Source organism: Trachurus trachurus, assembly GCF_905171665.1.
Source record: "Trachurus trachurus genome assembly, chromosome: 12".
NCBI lineage: Eukaryota > Metazoa > Chordata > Actinopteri > Carangiformes > Carangidae > Trachurus > Trachurus trachurus.
This window is the reverse complement of record NC_139908.1, coordinates 17,376,455-17,402,838: the sequence shown is the minus strand read 5'-3', so window position 1 is coordinate 17,402,838 and position 26,384 is coordinate 17,376,455. Positions and strand designations below refer to the sequence as shown.

Sequence of the window (26,384 nt, the reverse complement as noted above, 5' to 3'; positions counted from 1 at the left end):
ATGAGGACGCTGCTGGTGATTCCGCAATACACAGACAGGCAGAGCGGGCGAAGGGATCCGAGCTGAACTCAGCCACATGTTTAAAAAAAACCCAATCTATTTGGATATGGTTTAGCCAGGAATCTGCCGTTTTAAAAGAAGAAGAAACGGGCGGCATTAAATCGGCTAACTGAAGACTGCGGTGGTTGATATGAATCATTTGCCAAAGGTCTCGCAGGAAAGCTAGCGGAGCACAGCCGGCGAATTCAAGCAGAGCCCAACAGTAAACGTTAGCTAGCATTAGCTCGTTAGCCACCGTTAGCTCCGGAGCCGCTAATCCGTCCACTCTTCGGTAGACACCTGCACGCCGCGCTGCCCCGAGCTTTACCTAACAAGCCGCCGACAACAGTCACAACACAGGAGTAGCCGGTCGAATATCTTCACGTAATTTGTTTTGTCTTAAATCACGGGGGTGACACCAAAAACGGGGGGAAATAACCACGACAGGTTGAGTGAGGTTGGGACCCGCAGCACGGCGAAACAACAAGCCGAGTCCTCAAGTGGCCGTTCACCATGGACAACGGACACACAAAGACCGTTGAAGAAGTTTACAGCTTTTTTAACGTGAATGAAAGCACGGGGTTGAGTTTAGAGCAAGTGAAGAAACAGCGGGAACGATTTGGACCAAACGGTAAGTGGCTGGTTCACGTCAGTTAATAGAAATAACGTCACATGTAGCTGTATGTTTCCCCCTCCGCCGGTGTCATGTAGCTATGAATGGGCCAAGGCTCCTGATTGTAACGGGCGACATGCTGGGCAAAAAAGAGAAACGTTGTTGACGTCACGATCTCTGTGTTGAAATATTGTCGAGCATCACTTTTGTGACTCAGTTGTCCACACAACGACCCTCCGTTACATTATGTATCTGTGTTATTTGGGCTTCACAGCTGCTAATACTGCTACATGCGGATATTTTACATGAAGACATAGCCTACATGACATGACTAACTGCTTCTCCATTTCTCTTTTGGTTGTGGTGTGGATGGAATGATCTGCAGAACTGCCAGCTGAGGAGGGTGAGTGGACTATTGTATTTTTTTTTATGCAAGAGTTACCTGTTCATGTGTTGAATCTCTGATACAGCTTACATTCCTGTAATTGATTGAATGAATGAATCTCTTGTTTTCTAGGTAAATCTCTCTGGGAACTGGTCATTGAGCAATTTGAAGACTTGCTTGTGAGGATCCTTTTACTTGCTGCCTGCATATCTTTTGTAAGTATACTTCCATTTGTTCAGTCACTGCTCAAATACAAGAGATAAAGCTACTTCTGGTTTAAAAAGAAAATACCCAAGGGCTATACTTCCTTCACCATGCTATCTAGATCAGTAGTAATAAAAGTCTGAGCACGGTGTCACACTTGGATACAGGGTGGTGCATTGAAAATGCAACTCAAGATAACTTGAATGTAGATAGTGTGCAAGAATTTTAGTCTTGTTGTAAGGAGAGGGCAATTCACGCTGACATAAACAGAAGATTCTCCTTAATTTCCTTCAGTGTGGAAGGAGAAAATAGCCACCCTTGGCTCTCTGCTGTTTAAACATTGTTTAACGTTATCCCCCCTCACCAATCATTTCAACCTCATAGTGATGAGTCCAGTGCAGGTTTTTATTTTCTTGGTATAGCTCTGTCAGCCTACAAAGTGTATATAGTCCTTTTCTGATTGATTCAGTGCAGATTGCAGCTTAGCAAGAATGCTGTAAAGCGGAGGAGCCAGGCGCCCAGAACCTGTCTGACACAACGCAGATGAACTTTTTTTATGATTCTATTTTAATGTTTTATTTTTCCAAGTTGGTGCATTACTGCTTTTGCTGTTGAAGCACATCTTAAATCTTTTAAATCATAGAGATTCTATTAACATGTCAATAGTAGTAAAGTCCACAGTTTAAAAAAATGCTGACATGGTGTGACACTGTCGACAGATTGTTGTGCCACTTGTTCAGCATGGTCAATGTTTGTGTGGCCTATGGTCCAAATGAGTGTTGAGGTATGTGTTTGGCTGCTAAAGAGGGAAAGTGACAGACATCTGAGGAGTTCATATATCTCTCTGATGATTGAGTTTCCTAATGTCAATTTGCCATTGCACTCTAGAGATGGGTAAAACTCCTAGCACCTGTCTCAATTCTGCTTTCATATCCAGTATTTATGTTGTTATTGTGAAGAGTAAGACATCACATTTTCACAAATGAACAAACATGTTTATTTTCTTCAGTGAAGTGCTATTTGTGTGACACAGTGTCAGGTTCACTAGCCCATGGCTATGTTTCTACTTTGGAGGCATGGCGATGACAGCCAGCTATGGATGTAAAGGTTATTAGCCCGTGGTAATGGTAAGCAACACGCTGTTAATAACACAAGCACATGGAGAGACAGTCACACTTATTCCAATGTAAATATTTCAATTCACGAGGTTGTAAGCTTATATTTATCTAGGCTTTATATTCACTTGGTTTGAAAATGATGGGAGCATTATAAACTATTTATCTCAGTAGACTCTTACAATTGAATTTGATGTTTGATTGGCCCAGCGTAAGTAGGTTGTTGGAGTAGAAGATGTGGGGGGGGCCGTTGGGATTTCGCTTGACACAATTCACTCCTGGCACAGATTCCAAAAGAGGCGAAAGTGGTTACTACTCCATCAGTCTCTCTGAAACGACTTTCTAACACAGTGGGCTCAGTTTCTGCAATACTGGCAGAGACTGGCTTAATATTCATTATGACTTATTGTTAGGTGCTCAAAATCATAATGCCAGATCCGTAAAAGTCGGTTCTGGCACAAGTTCACCAACCAGGAAGGTGTTAACCACTTTAAGAGACTGAATATAATTTTCCTAGCAAAACAAACCTGTAGCTTACATTATTGTGTACAGTACACAACTATTATGAGAATGCTTTCATTTCCAATCTATTACACTTTGGCATGCTTCCCTATACTGTGTTTGCACCGCAGTCTGTGAACTACAGAGAAGGCTACAAAGTGAGAGTACATCTACTCTTGTTGCTCAAGAAGCAGTGAGATATAATGTCAGACGAGGCCGAAGACAAACTCCACCTGGAACAATCCAACACTGCTTAATACAAGTCAAGTTGAAAATAGCTTTGACCTTTCTACCTCCTGTTTGTTCCATTCATGTGGTGATGTAAAGTGGTTGGCCACACTGATATTATCTGTTACACATTGTGGTGGTTTTCGATATCCTGTAAGGTTTTGCCCTACTTAGGAGAACGGTGTTTCGTGCAATAAAAATTATGTGACCTTACCTAATAACTGTTCAAAGTGTTCTCTGTGAATACCTCTTGGTGTGGTTTTCCACCAAGGGAGAATTAATTGTTGTTGGTTTTTGGAGATGCAGCCAACGTTACTGTAAGTCAAGGCCTCAACACTCCCCATGTCTCGCATTTCAGTGTTGATATTTGTTATATATTTCATTGCTAATTTTCATTTTCTCTGTTCATTTAGGTGCTGGCCTGGTTTGAAGAGGGAGAAGAAACCGTTACAGCCTTTGTGGAGCCTTTTGTTATCCTACTTATTCTCATAGCAAACGCCATTGTTGGAGTGTGGCAGGTAAATACATGTTACCTTTAGAAATGCATCTCTGCATGAGCTTTTGCTTCTGTTTCTAAAAGTATGCTGAGAAAGTACAAGCTTTATAGCACAGGGATTCTCGGTGAAAGGTAAAACGAATGCCATTGAAAGAAAAGCTTGTAATCAAATCACGACAGAGTAATTTGAAATATAATGTTTCTCACTCGGGCCAAGGATAAAGCGCATATCCTATTGGACCCTCAGGGTAAAGACACAGTCACACTGGCAACCTTGCCTTCTTCACCCCCCCCCCCCCCCCCACTTAATATATTCGGCTCCTCTTTCATTAGCATATCTTTTCAGAGAACCCTAGCTTTTACCCTTTTGACTGAGCAGGACAACATTTGGTCTGCAAGGGTAAAACAAAACATACAACTGTTGTGAATGCTGCTCATGAAGAGTTATTTCTGCGCCTCTTTGTTCACATGCGGCCGCTGAGCCCTGGCTTCCCCCCAGGATTTACAGTGTCAGTCCCTTTGAGAGGCAGTATTGATTTGTCAACATACACCTTAATTATAGGCAGGAAGCAAAGGCAGCAACAGTCCTAGATTGAGGCACCCGACTCCTCACACAAAAAACCTAATTATCTTGTGTGTTTTTTTTAGACTGGCACCCATGTCGATCAAATTTCAAAATGACCTAGAAAAAGGCCTGTTACCCCAAAGTTAGTTAGGATGGATAGATACACCAGCTCTTTAAACGTGTCTTGTTGAGGGCAGGTCTAAATAAATGCACCTAAGCACTACTTGTAATAGAATCTATTGATGTAGACTTGGGATGTCATACTAGGGAATGGGATGAACAATACAGTGACGGGCATGTTTCTGTCAGACATGATTCATTGGCATGTCAGGCTGTCTTGTTACATCATGTCATGGTTTATGTAAGAATATCTAAACAGATATCATTGAAATACACAAAAGGCCTGTCAGACTTGATGTTTCTTGCTTATTTCACACACATAGAGGTCACACGTTGAAGATCAAGGCCTGTAGGGCATGTTCAGTCTATTTTCTTGCCCTTGTCATAGACCCAAAGTGCATTTCTGCCTGTTCAAGTGGCTCCTAGGGTTGATGTCTAATAAACTCATTTAGATAGCAACCCCCATGCTTGTAGTAAAGACATCTGGTAGGTTTGGTGGGTCTCAGCTGGATTGTCTTGGAAATTAAAAGCTGGTTTACAGCCTTGGTGAGGCTTGTGTAAATAGGGAGTCGTTAACTAGCTGCTTGTTCACCATTGTTAATGCAACAAAGCCTGTTGATTTGGTCACTGACAGGACTCTGCCCATTTTCAAATGAGTCCCTCTGAATTAAAAGCAGGTGTAATTTAGCATGTCCTCTGTAGCTCCCTTTAACCTTGTAAACTCTCACCTTTACTGGCAGCCATTTTAATGGCTTTGTGTCCCTGTTGCTATCCTTTACAAAAGACCATGATGTCCTGCGGTGTGTTACCCTGTCTTGCCATGTTTAGGTGAGCGCTGCCTGCCTGCCTGCCAGCCAGCTGGGCAGGGAGCTGCCACTAAACATGTCCAATCTGAGAGCAGTCAGTCAGACAAGGAAAAGTCAGCACTAACAGAAAAGTGCAAGTGAAGAGCGTTTTAGGAAGGAACTGAGCAGGCAAGAAGGGGAAGAAAAACAGAATACGGTTGTAGTCTTGTGTCTTTCGAGACTTTTACTTTAAACTCCTATGTTGGCATCAGACCAAACAATATTTTTAATATCTGAAAAGAAAACCAAGGCAAAAATCTGTCCTCTGTTGTTCAGTTCCTCGAGTTTGTCCCAATATTTACATAATTAGCTCCACTGTCTATAACACGTGTCATGATATGCACTTGGTTTATTTTTTTATTCGTCACTTTGCTTATGTAAAGATTATGCTAAGTTAACTCTCGTCAGCTATTTTGAATATCTGTGCTCTAGCTGTAACAACACATCTGAGAAGACACTTTGTCTCCATCTCAGGGTGGGCGATCGTCCCAAAAACATCCATCTTTTTAATACACAATCACATTCTACATTGTGATCGTCCTGAACAAATTTGAATTATTCATGTAAAACACAACATTGCCATTAAGACTGTTTTCATAATCCCCATGTGCAGATGCAGAAGTGTTTTAAAGGTTGTTGGGTTGTTTCACAAAGTTTACAGATAACTTTCCTTAGAAAGAATCTGACTGCATCAACAAACCACTGCAACAGCAGTTCATCATTCACCTTGCTGCTATGCCACGTTGAATTGTTGTCTATGCATTAAGATACCATGTCATATGCATCAGATGTAATTTGGCCATTTCATGGTATTAAGCTTAACCAAACACCATTTTTTCCCCCCTCAGATCAGTGTAGTTCCCATGTTAAAATAATTCCTTTTCTACTGTTCAGGAGCGAAATGCAGAAAATGCCATTGAAGCGCTCAAGGAGTATGAGCCAGAGATGGGGAAAGTGTACCGCCAGGACAGGAAGAGCGTCCAGAGAATCAAGGCCCGAGACATTGTGCCTGGAGACATTGTTGAGGTGGCAGGTAAGATGAGAAACAGTAGGCATGTTCATATTCATGGTTCATTTTAATAAAGCAGAATATTCTCACTTGCATGTAAGTTATCACTACAGGACGAAATGGCTCAACAACCAAATCGGTTTAAGAAGCCACATCAGTTTTGCCTTTTGAACTGATGGAATCAAACATGCAGATGCTATTGGTGTCAGAGATGCACACATTACATTGGTCATCAGCTCTGTAAACATCATCAGAAGTGTTATGACGTACTCTTTACACAGTCTAAACACACAGCTGATCTCTCATCCTGTTCAACTCCCATGACAATTTCAGAATAATGGTAGCGCATAGTAAGTAAAGCTGTTATGCAACACAAGAGCAGAGGTCCATTCTGTTTCTGAACATTTCTTGGCTAACCTCAACTTGGACTGGGCCACATATGTTTTTTCCTTTTGCGTCACTGCTCCTCATCTCTTGTTTTCTTACTGATTCTCAATGACCATGTTCTGTCTTTGATCCTTCTTAGATTTCTTTGGTTGACTTTCATTCAGTCTTTCTCTGTTTAGTATTGTATTGTCCCATTATCTTCCTCTCAAAGCAAAGGTTAGTCAATCAGGGTTACAGAGAAGATTTAAAACTGTTCTCTAAATTCATAATTCATAATCTGTAATTTTGACCAGCACTAAAGGAAAGGTTTATGGATTTAACCTCTCAGAATGTGTTACTCTCTATAATAAATGTTTCAGTGTAATTTGAGCTAGAGAAGTTCTTAGGCTAATTATTATCATACTAACTTGTTTTTGATAAAGAGCGCAGGACTTAAGTCAAGTTAAAATGGAGAAACGTAACGCTTCCAACAGAAGACAGTTAATGACAAATCAATATTTACTATATTAGATCTTGCAAATGAAATGTAGCACTGGACTGAACAATGGCCTGAAGCATGACAAAATAAAATGGGGAATATTTTTCATTCATCCTAGTCAAAAAAAGACTTAGATTTTTTGGCAGACTTCTATCTGTTCAACTTTTTTCCTTGTCAAAATTTTTGGGTTTATTTTCTCACTTCACTAATAACATGAACCTGAACCAGTCAGTGTTTGATGCTGCAGTTTTCCAATCTTAGTGATCAAGTAGGCACTAAAGCCTCCTCTTCTTGTTCCACTCAAGAACAGGACTGGAGCTCAGTACGACTGTTGCGTGTCACACTGTTCAACACTTCAACACTTCAGACCTTGTCCTTTGTTATACTCAGAGTGACACCACTGTGCATGTTGTAGCGACCATCATTACATGGGTTTTTCAGTGCACCAAGTGTGTTGTAGTTGGACTGTATCTGTATCTGTATGGTGTGCTTCATGTGCACTGTTATAGCATGTGATTTACTGTCTGTGGTAGCAAGCTGTTCGCATAAATAAAGCTGATAGATGGGCCTCTGAGGGCACATGAGTAATGAAGATGGAGATGAACAGATTAAAGTCGCACAGTATGGACCTGTCACAAACTGAAATGCAGCATCTACAGGTGCAGTTACCATCGTTCTAGTTGCGTAGCCAAAGATCCGTGTGTGCATGCGTCCGTCAACCGTTGAGTTGCAGCATGAGCGCTGTGTAATGGCATGCTGCAAAGTGTCCTGTCAGACCAGGCATGTGGTTTATATCCTTCAAGTACTTTTAGATGTAGAGCTCTGATAATTTTTGCTGTCACCACCTTAGATATTCCATCAGAGCGGTTGTCGTTAAGTGGTTAGTAGACGTCTCTGTGCTGAGTGTGTGAAATGCACACAGTCCTATCTTTGGACACACTGAAGGTTGTACCCACTCCTCCTCTCGGCTGTCTCCGTTATCCAGAAGACATGCAGCCCCTTGTCTTCCAGGCTGAAAAACAATCTTCTTCTGCAACACATTTGCTTGTCACATTTCGGTGTCATGGCTGTGTTGCACAAACAGTTTTGTTTTGGGGAGTATGAAATTGGTATCAATGACCACGGTTTGTATTATCTGTTTGTGGGCATCGTATCAAGTGACATGCCTGCTTCCATTTGTATTCGTGGAAGTGTTCTGAGTGGCCATCTGTAGCAACTGGTCATCTAGTTTAAATTAGATGTCATGGTGCTTTCTAATTCTGTATTAGTTAAATGTCATATCTTGTTGAAATCGACTTCAGCAGCCTAATTCCCATATTAAATGTAAAGCAAAACCACTTTGATGCTGATAGAGTTTTACTAGCAAGTCAGCGCAGGACACAGGGCTGTTTTACTTCAGGCAGGAGTTCCTGTTCACAAACTATCGACGGGCAGCAAAGGTTTAGAAAACTCATCACTGCAATGTCACAGTAGCTTATATATGGACATTTTAACTATGCTACATTTTGACAGTCGCATATCATATTAATTCCCAGACCAAATGACTCAAAAGTCGTCACGGGCTGGTTATTGTTGTTTCAGTTTTTTTTTTTTACACATTCAATGCAAATCAAACAGCACTCAAACTTTGTTCAGCTGGCATTAAAAACTATAAAAGGAAACCTTAATTACTGGCATCTGTTCTGCTTTATATTTGTCGTTAACCTTGTTTTCTGGTGTGTTTGTGACATTTAACATGATACGCAAGAAAAATGGCAATGGGAAAAGAATTGGTTTGCTTTTTGTGTTTTAAATATCCATGGCTCTGACTAGACTGATGCATCTTCTTGCTAATTATACACTTTGAGCCGACTAGGAGGTGTCCCAAATACAAGAAGATCATGTGAAATCATTTTTCTGTCTTATTCACGGTTGTTCCACTTGGTTTCCACTTGCTTTTTTGATCGAAGATAGGATCAGTCAAAAAAGAATGATGTCAGGGTTTCCTGTAGCTGTTGTAGGGGAAGTGGGCTACTTCTGTTGGATAAGGCACTGCTTCATTAATGCCAAAAGAAACATGCTTTGACTGGCATTATTGAATTTATCGGCCTATGGGTGGGAAGGATATTTTTCATCATCTGAATAGAATTCATCCACTCTAGTCTCCACCATTTTTGTCAGGTAATGTAGAAGTTGCATCAGCATCAAATATAGTTAGAAAACGACATACACTATAGAACAGTGAATGTCTGAAAGGGTTGCTCTGCTTAAGGCTGGCCTGGCACACATTCTTCAAACCTTCACAGATTTGGAGACCACACACTTTATGATAACAAAAGACAGATCGCACAAGATCTCTCTCTTCTGATCTTATAGTGTGTGTATGATGTGCACTACGGAGCACACCACACTAACTGATCTTCAGCAGTATCAGGTTCTTCACGCTCAATATTCCAAATCTGCTGTGGTCAAACGTGACTTCAGTGTAAACAAACATGGCGGGCGAACAGGAAGATGCAATAGTGGTTGTTGTCGGCCTATTACTGTCTGAAAAAACACACAAAAAAACAAAACGACTATGTGAAAAGTCATGGAGACGGCGGGAATGTGGGCTGTATGCGTTACAGCGCGAGTTGGAGGCTATGTGCTCTGGCCCCAGGGACTTTTCCAAAACCCCAAAATGTTTTTTTCTATCAGAGTCTTAACCACTTATTTTGACACATCACTTTTTAGAGTGAAGGTTCTTAGCTCTCCTGCTTGTCCTGTTACGCCTTGACTTTCTCGCTTGTGTCGCCCACTTCATTATGACTCACTGTCCCTTGGTTGAGCCATTCATAGACTGTCTCTTGACTATTGTGAGGTTTCATTAAAACCCCAAAGTGATTCTACTGGTTGTAATTGACTGCCGTGCCAGTACTCCACTGAGGCAACAGTAGCAATTCTTTGCTTCTTTGCTCTCTTTTGGCTTGCTTTTGTTTTACCTCGCAATGCCTTATTCAAGAGTTGCCAAAGTGAAGGCCTTGACCCGTGTATCAACAAACATCCTGTGCACAAGGAATAAAAGCTTGTCCTGACTTTCTTCCTTTCTCCTTTATTCACTCTTGCTGGTTGTGTTTAACTCAGGTGTGTATTACATCATGTGAGACTAATCAGCTCAGTACTTCCTGGCTTGGAATTTATCTTGTGGGCTTGTCCTTTCCTGGGGGACAGCAAGACGGGATGTAACTTTTTAAATGGGAAGAGATTCAATTTGATAAACAATTTGTGCTCCAGTTGGCCACGTGGCCACATTTCCTTTCTCATGTCCAACAGTGTAGGATGGTGTATTGTCAACACCCGTGCTGTTTGTCTCCATCTGTCATCTTCTGCCTGTCTGTTCAACTTTACTCTGGCCTCTCACATGTCAAGGTGTTGTCCATTAGTGAAACAATACACAGGAATGACATTGCATGCACAGTGTCGCGTATGTTTAAGTTTGATCTTAGGATTTTTCCATTCATAAGAGGAGTGGGAAAGTGCTGCAGGACCTTATGAAAGGTCCCAGAAGGCTGGAAGTTTTCATGCTAGCACATCAGGGAGCTTCAGCCACTGGGAGAGAAAATATACAACCCCCTTAAGACCTCTGAAGTTTTTCTAAACTCAGACCCCCCATGATGACTTGTTAGGCGTTTTATTAGACTGCAGTAACTCAGTCTAAATTTAAAATTAAGGGTGTCCTGTTCCATGTTATGATTTTGAGTTGACCTCAAACTCTATTTTATGGGATAGTTGTCTGTTCTACAGTTTCACATTCTCTGAGATTGATCACAAGAATGGAGACTACGCCATCAATCACTCGGGCTTTACACACACAGTCAGGATGAGGAGGGAAAAGAAGAGACAAGACGCTGGCCTGGACAGGGTACGAAGACGACTTCACCGACTGACAGACAGAGCGTTATCACTCAAGTGTGTGTAACCTGACATTTGTCCCCCACGCGGGGGAACAGATACACACACACACACAGATAAGGTCTCTTATTCACATGGGAGAAGGAGAGGTCCCTATCCCAGAGGCTGTCCACTCTTTCCCAGAAAAATAAGAGCTAAAAAGGGCATGTTCTGTAAGATGAAAGGAAAGATCACGTCACTCTTACCAGTCGGACCAGCTGCAAATTCTTGATCCCTGCAGCACACTTCTGAAGATAACTATAAAAATGACTGAATTCGCTTGTTGTGCTAAAATGATTTGTAGCACCACTGATGAATAGCATCAGTAATTTCAAATGCATTAATATTGCATTGTATTAAAATTGCATCTTGTGCTTATCTTATTATTACTGACTGTTGTATGATTTGCTTTTTGTAATGTAAAAGGTTTATAATTTCAAGGAATGTAGCTTTAGTTTTAGTGTTGTCTTGCTGCCAAACTATGCTCAGATTGTTTGCACTGTATGCAACGATGGGTGGTAAATAGGGAGGTGTTTCACTATTACTTCAAGGGATGAGGTTTTCTAATTAGCGATACCTTGGATACCTCGTCCCACAGGGCTTTGCCTCTTTAATATCACCAGTGACTGCAGCTCCTCGTCTCCTTTGCGTCCTCCCTCATGTTCATCTCCTCCACTATCCCTATCTCCTGTGTGTGTGTGTGTGTGTGTGTGTGTGTGTGTGTGTGTGTGTGTGTGTGTGTGTGTGTGTGTGTGGAGGCTGTAGTTTGAAGGCAGACAGGTGATGATGAAGTAGTTTTGACAGCCACTATTCAACTGGACAACCATATTTGGTAATCCAGCTGGTACAGTCCAGAAGCATTATCACTCACAATGAACTCTGAGCATTACTACATGTTACAGTGATAAGATCCATTTTTTAGATTATTGGTATGGTGTGTGTCCAGTGTGAAACGACGCAGTGTGCTTTGTTGGTTACATGTTTCTTGTGTAGAATCTTCTCACTTAAGTGTCTGTAATGTCTGAAAGCCGTTAAAAACTTGATAACGGTGGGAATGAATGAACAGAACATATACAAAGACACGTCATACTGTTACTATTTCAATTTGTGACGTGAAGTGGGTTCTCCTTACTTAAAACAGAAGCTTTTTAGGGTCCGGGCAGCGCAGCTGACAGGACACTATTGTATTCCTAGGAATTCTTCTTCTTCTTCTTCTTCTTCTTCTTTCTTTCTTTCTTCTTCCAAGGAAGTCATACTTCCCATGGGCGAAAACTCACCAAACTTTGCACAAAGGTTCAGTCCCATGCCAGATTCACTCAACTCCAAGGACATGTGCCCCCCCCTCCTAGGGGGGGCACAATAAGCGTTTAAATTTAAAAACTTTAAAAATTCCTACCAAACCAACGGTAGATGCTACAGTGTTGAAACTTCACCACAATGTCGCCTCAATACTGCTGAAACTTTTGTCCACTAAAACTTATTACAAATTATGAAGTCCATCACTCTGTTTTTTTCAATAACTGTAAAACTTTTAAAATGTATCTCCTCCCACAATTTTTGCTCAATTGACACCAAACTTGCTACAGAGCATCTCCAGACTGTCCTCCACAAAACTTGTTTCTCGGATTTTTGATTAAGCAAAAATTGAGCCTACAGTACATGAAAACGTTTGACTGCAAACAGTACTGTAAACATATACCATCAAATTCTTGATAAATACATTTTCAATCTTCCTGAAAAAAAATGACAATATTCTGGAGTCATGGTTGATGAAGTTTGGCAAATATCAGAATTTTAACTCAAAAACTGAATTTTTGAGAACATTTTGAATTCTGCTCTCATGGGAACAACTGCAGTCAATGTGAGTGTGGAATTTTTAAACATCATATTTTCTCTTATGAAGCAAAACACTTATCATTAAAAACAAATCACCAACATTTCCATGCTGTCAAGATGCAATTTATGTATTATCAGATTTTTGTTTAGATAACTGAATTATTGACATTTTGACCATTTCATCACAACAGCTGCCCGGGCACTGGCTCACCTGAGTGGATAAATGAAGCTACACAGCAGGTCTCACTACCAGTCAATTAGCTCAGTGAGTTAGGAGCTGGTTCTTGGTGTCAGAGATTGTGAGTTCGAGACCCAGCAAGGGTGATGATGATGATGATGATGACGGATCAAAATGTCACATGTCCTTAAGCTGTTTTGCTGTCTAAATGCAATTTATGTAGCCTATTAACAGATTTTTGTTTGGATAATAGAATTTCTGACTTTCTGAAATCTGCCTTGACAACAGCTGCCTGGGCACTGACTCCCTGAGTGGATAAATGAAGCTACACAGCAGGTCTCACTACCAGCCAATTAGCTCAGCAAGTTAGGAGCTGGTTCTTGGTGTCAGAGGTTGTGAGTTTGAGACCCAGTAAGGGTGATGGTGATGAGGACAGATCAAAATGTCAGTTGACCTCAATATGAAACACAAGACAATTGTCCTAATGGTGGCCTCACAGCAAGCCTCTAAATTAAAAAAAAAAACAAATAGCTTGGACTGGTCCATGCGCGAAGGCTCCGAACATCTTAGACTCATAGTAGATGTTTGACAAATATCATTATTTTACCTCAAAAACTGATTTTTCTTTTTACTGTGGTTTCAAATCTGCCTACACGACAGTGAATGGCTTACTCAATTTGTGAAGCCACTGTTGATCTGCCACTTGTCAATTAGCTCAGTGCGATAGACAACGGTCTTTGGTTCCCGAGGTTGTGGGTTCAATCCTCAACTGATGCAAACTGAACGTTACAAGGTCAACTGTCTTGTCTTCCTATTCTCCTGTTTGTTGCTCAGAATTGCCTAAATTTGCCCAAAAGTAGCCCGGACCCGACCCATCGCTGCGCAGCAGCTATAATTTTTTCTTCTTTTTTCTTTTTTTTTATCAGTCCCCCCTCCCCCAACTCCAACCGTACATGTTTGCAACTGATCAAAATAGTTTTCCCATTTTTGGCTGTGTGTTTTGCAGGACTCATCCGATCTCTCTTCTCATTCTCTTCTCTCCTTCTCCCCCATCTCTCACTCTCTACTCAGAAGGGCACCGCAGAGGCCCATGGCTTGGTTTACATGTCTGTCACCACTGTCCATAGAGGGATCTCTTAAGAGCCTCTGGGTCATTGCTTTATATTGCTTTTGCCGTCACCGTTTCAAGCTGTGTGATGTCTTACTCTAAGCTCAAAGTCACATTTCATTATAATGCTATGATTACATTTTCCATTGTGCTTTAGAATTTCATTAAAACATCACACATCATTTTTAAGTGCTATGATATGGACCCATAGCTGATCCATCGTCTTACTGTAACAGTACAGTATCATAATAATAACAAGTGTGTTCTAATTCTTTATTATGGATCTTAGATTTTATGAAAGTACTTTGTAATTGAAAGAAAAATATAATTCGAAAGCAGATGTGAATCTAAGTGCAGAATATGGTTTGACTTTGAAATACTTATTTATTTAATCAAAGCAGAGCTGAGAGGTTCCTTATCTGAAGTTTTTATCTCCCACATCAGGCCCAAGCTGCGTGTAAAACCATACAAAGGAGCCAAAAGGATCCCCTTTACAGCAAAGCTATTAAAAGTCACTGGATTTAATGGGACTTATCTTCTTTCTGCAAAGGAAACTCTTGTTAGGAATCTACTATATATCTACGTACATCTTACACTTGTTTTACTGGGTATTGCTAAGACCTTGTGTTAGTGGAAAGAATGAGCAGCAATCTATTTGCGTCCTATACAGGAGATGAGTGGAACATTAATTTTTCAATGATACTGAACTCTCTCGGCTTCTTCCCAACAAATACTTGAGTTTGATTATTTTATTACTCCCATAGGGAGATGGGGTAACACAGCAGTTGATTTTATTTCCAAGAATTAAGCGTCTGTGTGTGGTGATTTGTTTATTGTTCTTATCTTAAGTGTCTTCTCTTTTCATTATATGCTGCTTTAATTTTAGAGATGTCTTTTTCCACATGGGACATTCACATAACAGGACTCTACCCTTGTATTGCTTTGACGACTGTTTGTACACTTTCAAAATCAACTTAATCCAGTTACACTATGTATCTAATACCTGTGGGCACGTTTCATTTACAAATGACTTTTTTAAGTTGTGAAAACCTGCTCACATGTCTCCTCTGTTGTCTCTGTCCACAGTTGGTGATAAAGTGCCCGCAGACATCAGACTGTCTTCCATCAAGTCAACCACACTGAGGGTAGACCAGTCAATCCTTACAGGTAAATATGTCTCTAAAATGTCTTTGTCTCTGTGAGCGTCTGCGTGCTCACTGTATGTTTTGCATAATACTCTCCTTGGAGCTTTTCTTTTATAGCTTTGATGAGTAGGCACGTATTACTTGGACATTATTTGTTGGTCTCCCTCTACAAACACCTGACTTCTCCTGATCAGCAGGAAAATAAGAATAAGTACTTTCTGCTCCCTTTTGATCCCTTTTGATGCACTGCCTTCATTATAACCTGCAGTCATGGCTGCTCAGACAGATAATACTTGAACAAGGGGAAGTGTATGATATGGATGACAGGAAAGCAAAATGAATTATGTGAATATATGGATGAATGATAGGGCAGCGAGGTAGGTGGAAAATAAGGGAAGAACACTGAATGGTGGATAATGCATAACAGAAGAGGTTTACACGAATCAAGTCCTTAAATCTTGTCTTGCTCTGCTGCCTTAATTGGTAGCAAATTCCATGGGATATTTTAGTGTTTCAGCTATTTTTCTCCCCTCTTCCTTTCCCCATTCATGGCCATACAGCCTGTCAAATGCTCCCTGCCTTACTCTGTCAGAACAGCGCAGACCTCTCACAGATGATTACACACACACACGCACACACACACACAGACTGGAAGCACACAATCAGATATGGGGTTTGAAAGGCAGTGGCAGTGCAGCATTTGATAATTGTCAGGCCTGTTCAGTCAGCTGCAAAGCCTTTTCCACACATCTGCCCAAAGTGTCAGCCAAGCATCACAGCTACCAATTTGCTCTCCCACTGCTTCCTTCTCTCATATGTTTTGTTTCTCCTTCCTGCAGGAGAGTCGGTGTCTGTGATCAAACACACTGACCCGGTGCCTGACCCTCGTGCTGTCAACCAGGACAAGAAGAACATGCTCTTCTCTGTGAGTGACTCACGGGACCATTTTCGGCTGTTCAGTCTTACACATTTAAAAAAAGAAAAAAGAATCCTTGCCTCTTTTCATCTTTTCCCTGAGCTTGGCAACACCTATAATGGCAACAATGTTCTGCTGTCGTCATCCTCCTCCCTCCCTCCATTCATTTTTTTTTCTATTTTAAAATAACAGCACTTCTGGGAAAAATTGAATTATCAAGTTATGTCCCTGGTTTCTCCCCTTTTACACATGAATGAAACATACTAAGCTGTTCTGCTTACTACTGGACTGATGAAGAGTCCTCAGCAAGTTTTGTGTTATGTTCACCTTCTTCCACAAAAGAAATGTTCTCATTGCTTCCAGGCAGAAATAAAAAAAAAAAAAACATTGCCATAGCCACTCTCACTTCACTACAATTAATTTAGGAAAGTGTTGATACTGTAAATTCTTGGTTCTTTCTGTATGTTCAGCCCCCCATTTGTATGTCCTTCGTGACACATGTCAGAAAAGTTGTTTAACTAGTTTAACCCATATGCCCAGAAGCTGTTGTTCTCAACTGCCTTCTTTAACTGCTCCTTCACAGGGCACCAACATCGCAGCTGGTAAGGCCGTCGGTGTGGTGGTGGCCACAGGTGGCAACACGGAGATCGGCAAAATCCGAGACGAGATGGCAGCAACAGAGCAGGAGCGCACACCGCTGCAGCAAAAGCTGGATGAATTTGGGCAGCAGTTGTCTAAGGTTATTTGTGAAGTTCTCTCTTTTTCCTTTTTGTACTTTAGAATATTCTTAAACACATTAACTTGTGATAAGTTTTTAAAGTTGAACTAATGTTGTTTGATTCAAGGTTATTACACTGATCTGCATTGCTGTGTGGCTCATCAATATTGGACATTTCAACGATCCCGTCCACGGAGGCTCCTGGATCCGAGGCGCCGTCTACTACTTCAAGATCGCTGTGGCTCTGGCAGTCGCTGCTATCCCTGAGGGTAAGCTGCAGATATGTGCATGACATGCTGTTTGTGCTGAGAGGCTCCAGTAGTGTGCTGCTATTCAGACTGCTGGAACAGTTGGTTGGAAAATCCTATAATCTGGTCTGTTTTTCAATACTTCATGCAACTGAGGTGAAGGATAGTCATTTCACCGCTTGAGTAAATGAGTACAAATTGACGTCTCCATTTTTCTCAAGCCATTTATCTCTCTCACGTATGTCGTAATCCCCCCCTCTCCTCTCTGTTTATGTTGCTCTGTCTCTCCAGGTCTGCCTGCTGTCATCACTACTTGCCTGGCGTTAGGGACACGCCGCATGGCCAAGAAGAACGCCATTGTCCGCAGTCTACCCTCCGTGGAGACCCTTGGCTGCACATCTGTCATCTGCTCTGACAAGACCGGCACCCTGACCACCAATCAGATGTCTGTGTGCAGGGTAAGAGAGCGGTCAACAGCAGCCGAGGCAGACGAAACCAGAAACTTTTCATTTTGTGGATCTCATGTATTGGTTAATAATACATACCGACACGCTGCAGTCTAGATGCAGAATAAATTGCACGTTTGATTGAAATAGTTTTTGAAGGAGGCAGACTCGCTCGCTACCTTTGAGAGTCATAGCCTGTGGAGGTAACTAGTCAGAAATCTACATTTAAAGTTAGATGTTAATAAATAATTTTTAAGCTTCAGTATATTAAACTAAGATGTAATGTTAAAGAACATTTCATCTAGAAAGAAGATCTTGTCAATACCTCTTCACCAACCCTTGACAGTTTGTTGAAACCACAAACATGTTGTCTGCCAGCTCTCTTTCAGTCTTCTTATGAACAGTTCTATGGGAATTCTACCTGGCTGTTGTTCATCTAATTTTGATTGGATACATTTATCATTATTAACAAAATCTAAAATCTAATCTAATCTAAAATCCTACCTCTACCCATTTATTCTTCATATTTACTGCACAAAGTATTGTTGCTGTTGAAAACAGTCAGCTCACTAACCTTCAACAGTTCACTCAGTTCACTTGACATGTTCACATTGTTAGCTTATCTTATAGCATTTACACTGGTTCCGTAGTGACCAGTGTATAAATGTTAGCCTGCACCTTAGAGAGTTTGAAGACAATTCGTGGTAGGCTGATTGCCAACACGAGGGGGAGAGAACACAACCAGCATATTAAGTAGATGACATTATGTAAGCATAACAACAGTCACGTCATTTGAGAAACAATCAGTAATCAGACCAAAATAACCCACTATTCATGATTGTAATCGTACTTCTGCTTGGTCCTGAGCTTTCTGACATAAGTTTTGTAAATGGGACATCATTACAGTTCATGTTGTCTTAGATTTGGTTGAGTAAGCAGCAGACAATTTCTGATGATCTGACCACAGTGTTCCTATTACTGATCCAAACAATAGAAACCATGATTGTGATCATTATTAAACCAAGTGATCAACCGTTTATTGTTGGGTGTTCTAACATTTTCTGGTCTGTGATCTTTTTGTAGGAACAATTATATTGAAGTTGTCATGGCCACAAAATGGTGTCAACAACACCATGTGTCACTGAGGCAGGGTGTGGCTCGACTACATCCTCCTCAGGAAAACGGCACAATTAGCAATGACGAGCTTAGAGGGGGAAAAAAGGAAGAAAAGTACAAATATAAGTAGGATCTTAAATCTGTTGCCATATATGGAATAAGAGCAATGACTTGCGACTTTACTGACATCTAAGAACTTAGTGTAAGTGTAAACTTTCAGTGAGCACTGCAGTAACCCTGACAGCCTCTTGCTGACAGTGGGGATTAGCTGAGCAATGAGCATCGCTGACACCAAATAGCTAATAACGGATAATGAAAGATTTAGTTGTACACAGACAGAGATTAAATAAGATTTAAAAATACATGTTGTGTGTTTATATTTACTTTCTCAGCCCTTATCGGCATGAATAACTTCAGGCAATATGAACTACATCTGTTTACTGGCTAAGACTTAAAAATGACATGAATTCCCTTTTAGACTAAGCACATTAGCACTTCTTATGTTTTTTTTGGGTTCATCTTATCCTACTCCCCTCTCCTGCTCTGTCCCACCATCTTCCTCAGCCTTTTATCTTGCTCCGCCGTTTCCCTCCTCCTTTCTTCCCTCCTCATTCCACTCTCCTCCCCCTTCTTGCTCAGGCAGCATGCTGATCAGTATGCAGTAGTTAGTCACTTGCAGCAGAACCAGCAGTAGAGTTGCATAACTGACCTTGTGTTGAAAGATTCTCTCTCCCTCGCTGCTGTCTGTCTTCTCTTCCTTTTGCTCATCCTGCATGTTTTTTTATGTTTAGCCATTTTCAAAGGCTTCATTTTGGAAAGCAGTCAGACTCTATTCCTGCTTATTTGACTGTCACTGATAGAGGAAAAAAAAAAACTCACGCTTGATCTATCTGCAATGTCCATGCAGGGGGGGGGGTTCAATTTCTAACTGCTTCTTGTAGGACCTACACTGACATCACTGCCTTTTGTAGTCTTGCTGGTGCCTGAGAGGAGAGAAGCCATTATGCTTTATTATTTTATTCAGATATTTCTATTTCCATCCCTAGTGCATCTCTGTCCTGATTCTCTCAACTTTGGACAAATGTGTTGCTTTACATGTAAGACAGACAGTCCATGGCAGCTGTGGTTATAGTTTAATGTGGTCTAACCTCAAAAGCTCCATTGTTTTTTTCCCCCTATAAGATGCTAATAAACAAATTCTACTATTGCTTCTCAACTAAAACAGTTTGAAGTTTTTGAATAATTTTTTTTAAGGCCTGAATAAACCACACACTATAACTACTTTCCTGACCCTAAGGGTTTGTATACTCACGGTCAAACTATTTCCCCCTTCAAGTGATTCACTTTTCTACTGAGTGTACTCGTGAGGAACTCTGCGTCTGCCTTGCTGTAACATGACATTTATGGACCTTCCCCACCAGAGTGCTCAGTGTCTGCTTTGGCTCAGCGTTTCACTGTTAAACACAGTACTATGTTCAAGTATGCTCCTGAAGTCAAGGGTTCTTTTTTTGCGGATGGTAGTCTGCTGCCACCTGCTGAAAGCAACGTCCCTCAGCCTCGCAGCGTTTGCCTGTGGAGGCATTTACCCACAGATACAGTAGGGATTTAATACGATTATTACCTATTAATACACTATCTCTCCATTTTCTGTGTTCCTAGATGTTTATCATTGACCGTGCAGAGGGTGAGCACTGTTCCCTGAAGGAATTCAGCGTCACAGGCTCTACATATGCCCCAGATGGAGAAGTGTGAGTATTCAGTGTCTTGAGCCTGTTTGCCTCAGAATCAGGCCTGCATGATACCGAAAAAATTTCATTATTACGACTCATATTTCAATTGTGCTGTCAGTTGGAGTGGTTGTTCTGGCATTTCGTTTTCACTGAAAAAACAGAAAACAATGATAATGGGATTTGTATTGGGTCTTGTTCCAAACAGTTTATGTCTGGAGAGTATGATTTGTAGACCTGAGCAGAGACGCTTACAAATTATACTCTCATATATTTCATTTAGAGTGTAAATCATGTTTCTATAATGAAATGAAACAAACTCCTACAGCTCACTAGTTCCTTCTTTTCTACATCCGTATGTTGTTGTTTAGGTACCAGGATGGAAAAGCAGTCAAGTGTTCCCAGTATGATGCCTTGGTGGAGCTGGCCTCTATCTGTGCGCTCTGTAACGACTCCTCGTTGGACTACAACGAGGTTGGCAGAGAGTCATTTTTCCATGTTACCTGGCAGATAATCCTTGGCAACACCTGACATGTTTTTGCACGACATTTTCTCTTGAAGACTGACACTTTCTGTGCTTGTGTGTTTCTGTCCAGACCAAAGGTGTGTATGAGAAGGTGGGTGAGGCCACAGAGACGGCTCTCACGTGCCTGGTGGAGAAGATGAACGTGTTTGATACCGATGTGAAAGGCCTGTCCAAGATTGAGCGAGCCAACGCCTGCAATTCTGTAAGTAACCTCCAATACTCGAAAGTAATTTTCAGATCGCTAATTACGTAATAATGTCAAGAAATAGCCAAGAAATAACAAGTAATTGCGTCATAATGTCTAGAAATAGCCTAGAAATAACGGTCAATTTCATAGTAATGTTGGGAAATATAGCTCGATTGATTGCAAGGACTTGGTGGAGAACAATGCTGGCCTTTTCCCAAAAAAGCAAAGCATGAAAAGCATGTGTAATCTTTTGCCTTTATGGAAAACATGACATTATGAAATTGCCCGGCTATTTCTTGACATTACTATGCAATGAATAGTTATTTCTTGACATTATCATGTAATTAGCAACATGTAAATTAAAGGGTTACCTAGTCCCCTTGTATTGTGTAACTGTGATCTCATTATTTTTCATTTCTTCTTTTTTTAATGGTGAAAGGAGTGCTCATTGCAGTTGTGTTTTATCATATCTTTAGGTCATCAAGCAGCTGATGAAGAAAGAGTTTACCTTGGAATTTTCCAGAGACAGGAAGTCCATGTCTGTGTACTGCACCCCGAATAAAGCCCGCTCCTCTGTTGGCAAGATGTTTGTAAAGGTAGGAAATGATGTAGGAGTGGTATGGATTGCAACTCCCAAGACTGTGCCACATTTTCAAATATTTTCTCGTTGGACATAAAATATTCTGCAAAAGAATCTTTTTCCATTTCATTTGCCCTCATTATCCTTTCCCTGCTTGCTTTAGGGTGCTCCCGAGGGAGTGATTGACAGGTGCACACATGTCCGTGTGGGCAGCAACAAGGTGCCGCTGACCCCAGGCATCAAGGAAAAACTGATGTCCGTCATCAGAGAGTACGGAACTGGCAGGGACACCCTGCGCTGTCTGGCCCTGGCCACCAGAGACAACCCCATGAGCAAAGATGAACTGGCGCTGGAGGACTCCACCCGCTTTATCGAGTATGAGGTAAGAGCCGGGAGAGATTTATTTGGCTGGACTGTGACGTTGGTTTCTGGGCCCCCTTGGTCTGGTGTGGTTTTGTTCAACTATTCTCTTTGCTATCGTCCAGACTGATCTGACGTTTGTCGGCTGTGTGGGCATGCTGGATCCTCCCAGAGCAGAGGTGGCAGCCTCTATTAGACTCTGCCGTCTCGCCGGCATCCGAGTAATTATGATCACTGGAGATAACAAGGGTACGTAGAGAGAGCCACAGCTGCGTAGAGAATGAAATTTTACCGGGCAAAATAAAACATTGTATTTTCTGCACAATGTTCATTCAAGATTCAATCACACACTCGAATTCCAGGAAAGTAAATGTTGTCTCATCTACACTTTAGGGACTGCGGTGGCTATCTGCAGACGCATTGGGATCTTCAGCGAGGAGGACGACGTCTCCAGCATGGCTTACACCGGCCGAGAGTTTGACGATCTGTCACCCGCCACGCAAAGAGAAGCCGTGATCAAGGCTCGCTGCTTCGCCCGCGTGGAGCCCTCGCATAAATCTAAGATCGTAGAGTACCTGCAGTCCTACGATGAGATCACAGCTATGGTAGGAAAAAAGGACATGCTTTATGAGACAATGATGAATAATTTCTTGTGTTCATAATGTAAAAAACACTACAAATAATGGTTATTTGCGCTGGTTTTCACCCTCTCCTCAGACTGGCGACGGAGTCAACGACGCTCCCGCTCTAAAGAAGGCAGAGATCGGCATCGCCATGGGCTCGGGCACAGCTGTTGCCAAAACAGCCTCAGAGATGGTGCTGGCCGACGACAACTTCTCCACCATTGTAGCTGCCGTCGAGGAGGGCAGAGCCATTTATAACAACATGAAACAGTTCATCAGATACCTCATCTCCTCAAACGTGGGCGAAGTTGTCTGGTAAGGATGACTGCTTTATGAAAAAACACCTCTCTCTGTTCTCTGTGTAACTCACTCTCCCACTGACGAACATCCTGCTTCCTCTGTGTGCAGCATATTCCTCACTGCGGCTCTGGGGTTCCCTGAAGCTCTGATCCCAGTTCAGCTGCTCTGGGTCAACCTGGTGACTGATGGTCTGCCTGCCACCGCCTTGGGCTTCAACCCGCCAGACTTGGACATCATGAACAAACCCCCACGCAATGCTCGCGAGCCCCTCATCTCCGGGTGGCTCTTCTTCAGATACCTTGCCATTGGATGTAAGAGGGGGGAACTTTGATGTCTTAATTATCAAAGGGCAGTCTGTGCTGCATGTGGGACATAACTTGCTGAAAACTTTAGCTTGTAGCTAACATGTAGGACTGCTGGTTGAATGTCCTGATGCCACGTAACCAGCGCGGCTAGCAATTAGTCAGCTCAACTCTACCACCATAGGTAGTCACAAGAGCGTGCTCACGTGTAATTATGGTTTGTTGTCCTCTCAAATTGAAGTAACGGGGCATCTGTAATTGTGTGCATGTGTGACAGACATCTTTTCATGTTTTTCGTCACCAGGTTACGTGGGTGCTGCCACTGTGGGTGCTGCTGCCTGGTGGTTCGTTGCAGCTGAGGATGGGCCGAGGATTACCTTCTACCAGCTGGTATGAACTACATCCAAGCAGCTGTTAATGAAACACATTTTTTACACATAAAAAGCTAAATCCATCGGCTGCTAGCTCTGTGTGCACTAAACGGTGATCTGACCAAATCATTTTTCCACTTCCTACAGAGCCACTTCCTGCAGTGCGCTCCAGAGAATCCAGACTTCGCCAACATGGACTGTAAGGTGTTTGAGTCCCCTTACCCTATGACCATGGCCCTGTCTGTGCTGGTCACCATTGAGATGTGCAATGCCCTGAACAGGTCAGTGTGAGCAAGGAATCCTCCAGCAGGTCCAGCATGTTCAGAAAGGATCGTTATTGTCGGCAGAAACAAACAGTATCTTCCAGATGGCTCTGAGTGACAGATTTGTGCTACAACATGCTGTTTTTTTTTTGTTGTTGTTGTTTTTTTCAATTATTTAGGTGCTTACCTTCAATAGTTAACCTACATACAGTAGTGGTATGTAATGTAATGGCTCTTGAGTGATTTTTCTTTCTTAACAAGTATTTGTCCTTGTCCCTCAGTGTGTCAGAGAACCAGTCCCTGCTGCGTATGCCTCCCTGGGAGAACGTGTGGCTGCTGGGAGCCATCTGCCTTTCCATGTCTCTTCACTTCCTTATCCTCTATGTGGAGCCACTTCCTGTAAGAAATAGTTTTTAGTTTGACACAAAAAAAGAAGTATCGTGAAATGAGGACACGCAGAGTCTTAGGTGTCATCATGCTTTTCTCTCGTGACGTTTTGTCCTGCGTGCTTTTTCCAGATCATCTTCCAGATCACCCCTCTGAATCTGACTCAGTGGCTGATGGTGCTCAAGATCTCGCTGCCTGTCATTCTACTGGACGAGTTTCTCAAGTTTGCCGCCAGGAACTACTTGGAGCCCGGTAGTAAAGATCTGGAGAAGCCGGCCAGCTCCAAAGGCTGCGCCCTGTCTGCATGTATGGAGGGAATCTCCTGGCCCTTCGTGGCCGTCTCCCTCCCTCTGGTCCTCTGGATCTACAGCTCCGACACTAACATGGCTGACATGTTCTGGTCCTGACTGACTTGAGCACAACCTCGACTTTTCCATCCCCCCACCCACCCATTCCCCTCCCCACCTCCCACCTCCCTCCACCCCACTGCCATCACTTCACTCTTTCCTCTCCCTCTTCCCTCTCTGCCTTCCTACATGTGCATAGCTAGTGTGTGTGCGCGTTTGTAGAGTTAGCGTGTGTGCTTGTGCGTGCCTACCGTGTGTGTACGAGAAGGACCAACTTTAACACATGAAAACGTAACAAATAATATAAAAATGTTAACATTGAGAAATCACCTGTTTTGAGTTGGGATAGGATTTTGTGAACGGGTGAGGCTTTAAATGCGAGTGTTAGAAGACCATCACTCCTGTAGCTGTGGACTTTGTTGCTGGTTTGAAAGAAAAATATACTGTTGCCATTTTTTTTTTTGTCAATATTGCCTTTGAGGTTTATATTTTTAATGATTTTGGGAACATCTTTTGTCTCATGTCACTACAGTAACAGGAGATTGTTTTGCTTAGATTCCCTCTTAGTGAAAAGAAAATTTAAGATATCAGAAATTCATTGATCTGTACAGAGAATGAACACTATTTTATGCAAATTTTTTTTTAATGGCTCTGTAAATTGTTTGACCAGCGTGGCTTAGACATGACCGCCTTGATTTATTTTCTAATGTTTACCATTGTGTCTTCAGTATAAACTCAGAACTCTTTCAGAGAGGACCCACCTCCACGTGGCAGACGAAGATGGGGGGAAAGGTTTGGGAGTGAACGTTTTGAATGCTCCGCTTAAACAAAAGAGAAAAAAAAAATTCCTGAAAAACAAAAGCCGCATGTCCTGTGACCAAGCATGAACTGTATGTGGATTCTCATTCCTAATTTAATTGTGTATCCCGCCCCGATCCCCTCCCCCCACCCCCCCATTGTTAGAGTTTAAATTAACTTCATGGATGTTTTTTTTTTGGTTTGTTTTTTTATTATTATCATGATTTGAAGATAAGCCAGTTTTTCTGCACTGGGCAGAGCACAGCTACCTCAATATGATAAAAGAATTGTTTTTGCTCATCTCTAGATGCTTTTCCTCTATGGTCTTGCTAAAGCGTAACATCTGAGGTGTGCCCCTATTTGCTTGTGCAGAAAACCAAGAACACAAACTTTCTTCACTCTAACACTTTTAAGGATATATATATTGTTTGTATTGATTGACATTCATTAACTTTATTTGTGTTTTGCTCTGGAGACAGAACTGGTTGGGGATGATGTATGTTAATTACCATCTCCATGGCGTTTGATTCAAAGGACAATAATAAAAAATTTGAAGGAAAAAATACTAATACAAATACTCCAACTTGAATTTGGATTGCAAACAAGAACCCAAAATGTTGTTTTTTTTTACTTCAAGGAAAAATACACTCTTGAACCCTTTGAATCAAAATGTTTTCTGTCTTTATTTAATACAATTGAGGCCAATGGTTATCAACATTATTCATATCCAGTGTTTTTGTATGTGCATTATGATACTTGAATACAAAATCTTTTCAGACGTATGAATGCTTCAGTTTTCTTGGCACAACATGACGGGAAGCAGATATTCAGGACACAGTGGAACAGATCTTGTGTGTGTGTGACTCACAGGCTTTAATATTTAGAGGTCCTGGTTGGTTCTGGGTAAACCACAGTACTGTGTGGTAGTGGATAACGTGTTGGATCAGAGCCCGTACAGTCAACAGCACTAATCTTTAAAGCATCCTTTGTATGGAAATTTCCAAGTGT

General features: G+C 41.7%; 1 protein-coding gene across 1 annotated transcript; it reads left to right on the top strand.

The window, feature by feature from the left end:
- Positions 1-26,158, top strand: atp2a2b (ATPase sarcoplasmic/endoplasmic reticulum Ca2+ transporting 2b). Its single transcript, XM_083984142.1, has 23 exons — positions 1-670; positions 1,038-1,055; positions 1,170-1,252; positions 3,499-3,603; positions 6,006-6,144; positions 15,103-15,183; positions 16,001-16,086; positions 16,661-16,816; positions 16,923-17,064; positions 17,335-17,501; positions 20,265-20,353; positions 20,704-20,806; positions 20,929-21,060; positions 21,522-21,641; positions 21,789-22,007; positions 22,111-22,234; positions 22,379-22,590; positions 22,703-22,923; positions 23,017-23,219; positions 23,515-23,600; positions 23,729-23,862; positions 24,126-24,243; positions 24,363-26,158. The coding sequence occupies exons 1-23, from the start codon at positions 553-555 to the stop codon at positions 24,636-24,638; spliced, it is 3,132 nt and encodes a 1,043-aa protein (XP_083840268.1). The 5' UTR covers positions 1-552; the 3' UTR covers positions 24,639-26,158.
- Positions 26,159-26,384: the final 226 nt, after the last annotated feature.

Excerpts from the sequence above, each read along its gene's own strand:
- atp2a2b (XM_083984142.1), top strand. The coding sequence starts at position 553 with ATGGACAACGGACACACAAAGACCGTTGAAGAAGTTTACAGCTTTTTT. Across the intron at positions 17,502-20,264 it reads ATCAGATGTCTGTGTGCAGG|ATGTTTATCATTGACCGTGC; the intron begins GTAAGAGAGCGG and ends CTGTGTTCCTAG. Across the intron at positions 22,924-23,016 it reads AACGTGGGCGAAGTTGTCTG|CATATTCCTCACTGCGGCTC; the intron begins GTAAGGATGACT and ends CTCTGTGTGCAG.